This window comes from Pongo abelii, chromosome 7, assembly GCF_028885655.2.
Source record: "Pongo abelii isolate AG06213 chromosome 7, NHGRI_mPonAbe1-v2.0_pri, whole genome shotgun sequence".
NCBI classification, from domain to species: Eukaryota; Metazoa; Chordata; class Mammalia; order Primates; family Hominidae; genus Pongo; species Pongo abelii.
In genome coordinates this window covers 159,656,843-159,662,837 of record NC_071992.2, presented here as the reverse complement: position 1 = coordinate 159,662,837, position 5,995 = coordinate 159,656,843, and the positions used below count along the sequence as shown (strand labels likewise).

At 58.8% G+C, this 5,995-nt stretch overlaps 1 protein-coding gene across 5 annotated transcripts; it reads left to right on the top strand.

Moving 5' to 3' along the window:
- Positions 1–2,723: 2,723 nt before the first annotated feature.
- LY6H (lymphocyte antigen 6 family member H) lies at positions 2,724–5,563 on the top strand. Of its 5 annotated transcripts, XM_024251216.3 has the most exons (5): positions 2,724–2,876; positions 3,156–3,225; positions 3,717–3,844; positions 4,514–4,633; positions 4,952–5,563. In XM_024251216.3, coding segments are annotated over exons 2-5 (486 nt in total). In that variant the 5' UTR covers positions 2,724–2,876; positions 3,156–3,223; the 3' UTR covers positions 5,188–5,563. The 5 variants fall into 5 exon arrangements, with proteins under 5 accessions (XP_024106984.1, XP_054374953.1, XP_024106983.1 ...); XM_054518978.2 differs by lacking the exon at positions 3,156–3,225 and having other exon boundaries at positions 2,733–2,876; XM_024251215.3 differs by lacking the exon at positions 2,724–2,876 and having other exon boundaries at positions 3,081–3,225.
- The last annotated feature ends 432 nt before the right edge of the window (positions 5,564–5,995 follow it).

Below are 5,995 nucleotides of genomic sequence, written 5' to 3'. Positions count from 1 at the left end.
TGGCTGTCACTGGGGCTCCTGGAATTCTGCTGGCAATCTTATTGCTGTTTCCTGGGAGCTGATCTTCCTTTTCTTTTTGGCTGGCTTAAAGATCTGCAATTTCACTCTGTCATCTAAACTTTATTTTTCTTTATTCTATTTAGTCTGTGTTGTGCCTCTCTGTGCATACTTATTTTTTATCAGTTCTGAAATATTCTCAGGCATAACTTCTTCAATGATTGACTCTCTTTCCTTTGAGATTTCAACCAGACTTCCATAAGCTCTCTGCACACCATCTTTTTGTTTTATTTTGTTTTAGTTTTTTCTTTTCTTCTTTTCTTGCTCAGACTTAAGTGGGCATCAGAAAAACACCATCTTTTATGTTTCTTAACTTATTTTTCCTATTTTCTATTTCCTTATCCTTTTGCTACATTTTTGGTAATTTTTAAAAGATTTATCTTCTAGTTTATGAATTCCCTCTTCAATTGTGTCTAATTTGCTGTGTAATCTGTTTGCTGAGTATTTTTTTAAACACCTTTATTGAGATATCATTCACACACCATAACATTTACCCTTTTAAATATACAAGCCAAGGGTCTGTAGTATATTCATAGAGTTGCGTGACCATAATCACTATTTTTAGAACATTTTCATCACTCCCAAATGAGTGATTTTATCACTTTATTTATTAGTAGTGCCTATTACCAGTTCCTAAGGAGGAACTGATTCCCCTATCCCACCCTTCTAGCACAAGGCAACCACTAAGCTACCTTCTCTCTCTCTTGGATTGTTTATTCTGGACATTTCATAAAAAGAAAACCACACAATGTGTTTTCTTGTGACTGGCTTCTTTCAGTTACCGTAATTCTTTCAAGGTTTCTGCTGACCTTTTTATTTCAATGAAAAGTTTTTCATTTCTAGAGGTTCTATTTTTTTTCTGATAAGCATGGTGATTGGTTTCATAGTGCTTTGTTCCTTATTTTAATGTATCTTAAGCCTAACAAATAGGTTAATTTTATATCCTGTATTTGATATTTTCCATTTAGAAAGTTTGTGGTGATTTAAATCTGTTGCTCGTCACTGTCAGCTGAGTCTCACTTGGAGGCTTGCTTTCTTTAGATATGGGCTGATTTTTCATTTTGAACTCATATTTGTTTCAGTTAAATCTGTGGGAACCCCAGTCCCTAAGTTGGGGCTTGCTTTCTCCGGAGAGTATTCATCATTGGTTTTGCTTTTGCAAGCAGGGATGCTGCTGACCTGGGACCACCCTGGCTCCCCGGAGGGCTCTGTGTGGGTGCCAAGTGGAGGGTGCAGGAGAATGCACCCCTCGGGGCAGCCCTCAATCAATGACTCACAGGCGTCGCTGTGAAAATACCTGTTCCCTCATCCCATGGGTGAGCTCACCTGAGGCTCACAGTTTACACCACTTCCCAGAGTCCCTCTCTGGCGTCAGGCTCCAGGTCCCCCCCCGGGGGGGTTTGCTGAGTGCCGCATGCTTGCCAGCCTCCTTCCCCACCCTGGACCACTTCCCCACTCCCCAGGGCTGCTACCCCTACCTCCAACCAAATGGCTTGCTCTGGAATCCCTGCCTCAGGCTCTGCTTCCGGGACCTCAGACCCCGTGGGGGTCCAGGTCTGCCCAGGACCACTGTGAGTTTCACATCTGCCTCCTGCTCAGTGGGCAGACTTTGGGAGTCCATTATTCTATTTACTTCTTTCTTTATGGACTCAGATTTCTTTTACTTTCTTGCGAGCTCTGTATGTTTTGAAAAGAACTGTGTTTGAACCTTGATCTAGCTCTTGCCCTCTGCACCTTATGAATTGCAACTCCTCATTCAGTTCTCGGCTAAAATATCAGGTCCTAGGAGAAGTTTTCCCTGACCCTGAGGCAAAGCACGCTCCTGTGGTGGTCTCTTGTCCATCTCGTCCTTGCCGTCATCCCTCTGGAGCCGCAATGGAGCGGAGGTGTGCAGTCCCTGTAGCCCGAGCTGCTTGGGTTCCCACTTCAGCTGGGTCACCTGTCACCTGCGTCACCGTGTGACCCTGAGCAGGGAGCTCCGCCTTTCCGTGCGAGTCTTCTCATCTGTGAGATGGAAGTGATACTATCTGCACAGCAGGGCTGTGGTGAGACTACAACGAGATAATAAATATGAAGTGTCTAGAACAGGTGGAATCCATAGCACATGCTCAATAAATGTTAGCTCTGACTGTCACATCCTGCAAAGATATGCTGCAGTAGGGATCACCATTTGTGGAAGGTGAGAGTCAGGAGGGCAGAAACCAGGTCTCTCTCCTCATGCCCTTTCCCAGGGCTCAGGGCAGGGCTAGGGCAGCAGGAAGCATGCAGTAAATATTTTCAGGTCAAATGAAAGGGGACAGGACCAAAGGCACGATGGCAGATCGGGGCTTCCCCAGTGCCCCGGGGAGGCGGATTTCAGGCACAGGGACACGTGCAAAGGCACAGCTTTTCGGGAGCTGGAGGGCAGGGCGGGAAGGCCAAGGAAGCCGAGAAACGGGTCCAAGGCTCAGACGCTCTGGCCAGGATTTGTACCTTTACCTCCGAGTGTGGGAGTGTTTGGCGACAGAAGCCCCTAGGGCTGCGGCTTCTGGTGGGGGTCTTCATGGATGCTCAGGGGAGGAGAACCGCCTGGAGCCACTGGAAACGGGGGAACGGGGATGAGGTTGGGGAGGGGCGGGAGGAGGGGGAGGGCGGGGCCCCAGGGCCGGAGTCTGACCCCAGGGGTCTGCGAACCGGGACCTGCGCGAGGGGCCGCGCCGGGTACCTCCCCCTCTCTGCGTCTTTGTGCATTTTGCTTCCTTTCGCAGTAAACGTTCTTCCGAGAAATTCCAAGGGGATCTCAGCCAAGCAGAGGGGGAAGGGATCCTGCCCACGCCTGGGTAGGGGGCCGCGGAGGCTGGGGAGGAGCAGGGGGCGCCGCGAGGGAGGGAGCGGGAACCAGAGGGAGCGAGCGCGCGCGAGCAAGGGACGCGGAGGGCCCGGGCCAGCTACCTGCGTGGGGGCCGCGAGCCCCGGGCGCCCCCCGCCCCGCGCGTCTCCCAGCCGCCCCCGCCCCCCGCGCGGCCCCCGCCCCGGTTCCGCCCCGCCCCTCGCGCGGGGTCCGCGTCTGCGGCTGCGTTCCCCGAAAGACGAGGCTGCGCCCGGATTCCGGTCCGCAGGGAGACCGAAGGGCACAGCTCCCCGCGCCGCGCACGCCGCCCGAGCCCGGAGTGCGGACACCCCCGGGATGTGAGTGAGCCCCCCGGCCCCGAGGCCCGCGCTCCACGCCCCATCCGCGGTGAGCGCCGAGGCGCGCGCGGAAGGCCAAGGGAGGGGACTCGGCCCGGGGTTCCCGGCCCCCCAGCCCAGGGGTGGGGGTGGGGACCTGGCACGCGCCCCTCCCCCCAGTGGCAGGTCCCACCAGCTCCCGCCCCTGCTGCTCTTTCCTGTCCGGACGCACCTGCAGCTCCCCGGGGAGAAGAGGACGCCCCCCCTCCGCTCCCCCACACAGGTGCCGGCTCGGGGCGGGGGCGTCACGAGCTGTCACCTCGCCCCAGAGGCCAGACATCTCCCGGCGGCGGGGATGCTGTGACGGCGGACGCTCTGGAGAAGGGGCTGGGGGTGGGGCTCTGCGAGCTCCGGGCGGACCCCGGCCTTGGATTCCGAGGAGAAGGTTGCATCCTGAGGCTGGGAAAGGAGAGGATCTTTGAGGTCTCCTGACCGATGCTTCTCCCCTCCAGGCTTGCGCCCCAGAGGACCCGCGCCCCAAGCCCCCGCGCCGCCCCCAGGCCCACCCGGAGCATGCTGCCTGCAGCCATGAAGGGCCTCGGCCTGGCGCTGCTGGCCGTCCTGCTGTGCTCGGCGCCCGGTGAGTAGGGGGCCCGCGGGCTGGGTCAGGTGCCCGGGAGAGCCCGAGGCGCCGCGGGAGAGCCGGGTGTGGGGCTGCCACCCTCTGACGGTTCCCACCGCACTTCCCATAGAGCCCACGCCCCCTCCGGGACCCCTGCGACCCCAGCCCGGCCCTCGGCCCCTCTGCCCCGGCACTGGGCTCTCTCCAGCGCTCTTCCTCCAGGGCCTGGAACTGGTGGGCGGCTGGCCCCGCACGGAAGCCCCTGGTCCTCCATCACCTCTGAGAGCCTCCCGGGCCTCCTTTCAAATCCAGTTTGGTCCTTCACAGCTTGGAACCCACAGACCTCTGGGGGGGATATGTGAGGCGGGGCGGGAGTGTGAGGGGGGCACTGTCGGTGTGGGGTCTCTATAGCCCGTGTGTGTGTTTGTGTGTGTGTGTGTGTGTGTGTGCACGCACGTGCATGGGGGCCAGGGAGGGGCCATAGGGGCTCCCCTCAAACTGCCAGGATGGGGCACAGTTGTTCCAGGGCCTCTGCTCCCCCTCCAGAGGTCATGGGGGCCTGCTCACTCCTGTGGGGTAGGGCTCTCCCAGGAGTGCCTGCAGCAGGGGAATGGGTGAGGGACGCAGGGGGCTGCCTGGTTTGGACCCCAGGGCCTCTGGTCACCCTCCTCCCCATGCCCTGCCCAGCTCATGGCCTGTGGTGCCAGGACTGCACCCTGACCACCAACTCCAGCCATTGCACCCCAAAGCAGTGCCAGCCGTCCGACACGGTGTGTGCCAGTGTCCGAATCACCGATCCCAGCAGCAGTAAGTTGGGACTTAGGGTGGTGGGGAATGTGCTGAAAGCCAGGCTCTTGAGAGAGGTCAGAGGTGTCCTCTGAGCCCCTCTGGCCTGGGACGAGAGTGAGAGCGTGGGGCTGCAGGCAGGATACTGACCTGCTGTCCCTCCCTGGCTCCTTGGTGGCCCTTTTCATCTAGTTGGGGCCAGCGTGGGAGGCTGGAGGGACTCGGCTCTGCCTATCTGGGGCCCTGAGCTGACCCGGAGGGGCCTGGGCTGGGTCCTCGGGATGAGGCGGAGAGGGCCCAGGAGGAGCCCCCGTCCCAGGCCATGCTTTCTCTTCCCAGGCAGGAAGGATCACTCGGTGAACAAGATGTGTGCCTCCTCCTGCGACTTTGTTAAGCGACACTTTTTCTCAGACTATCTGATGGGGTTTATTAACTCTGGGATCTTAAAGGTCGACGTGGACTGCTGCGAGAAGGATTTGTGCAATGGGGCGGCAGGGGCAGGGCACAGCCCCTGGGCCCTGGCTGGGGGGCTCCTGCTCAGCCTGGGGCCCGCTCTCCTCTGGGCTGGGCCCTGAGGTCTCCTGCTTCCCACGGAGCTTCTGAGCTTGCTCCCCTGAGCCTGTGGCTGCCCCCTCCCCAGCCTGGCGTGGCTGGGGCTGGGGGCAGCCTTGGCCCAGCTCCGTGGCTGTGGCCTGTGGCTCTCACTCCTCCCTCGACGTGAAGCCTCCCTGTCTCTCCGCCAGCTCTGAGTCCCGGGCAGCTGGACATCTCCAGGAAACCAGGCCATCTGGGCAGGAGGCCTGGGGATGAGGGTGGGGGGGACCCGGTGGGACCCCCAGGTCCCGGAGGGGAAGTGAAGCAACAGCCCAGCTGGAAGGGCGTCTTCTACGGAGAAATAAAGTCACTTTTGAGTCCTGAGACCCGGGTCTGAGCCTGGGTGTCGGGGGCGGGAAAGGGTTCCTGGCAGAGAGCTGGGAATGAGGTGCTGAGGGAGCGGAGGGGCTGGGGGCAGGGTGGGCTTAGGGCACTGGGGTGCTGGGTGCTTGTGCTGGGGCTGCTCGGTCCTGGTGAGGTTTAGGAGCACTTGGGGTGATGGGGTGAGAGCTGAGATGAGCAAGATCACAAGATGGGCTTGGGGGGAGGTACTGGAATCCTGTGAGCACACCACAGACACCAGACACGCCCACAAACAGTGGTGCCCACCCAGCCAGCGTGTGCACACACACTCATGCCCAGACAAGCATACAAACGGTGCCCACGCAGGCAGCATGTGCACACACACCCGTGCCCGCCCTGCTCACTCCTTCACACACGCACACCCCAGGTGCCCCGCGCACACGTGCTGGGGCATGCACATAACTGGCACAAACTGGCGTGTCCCAG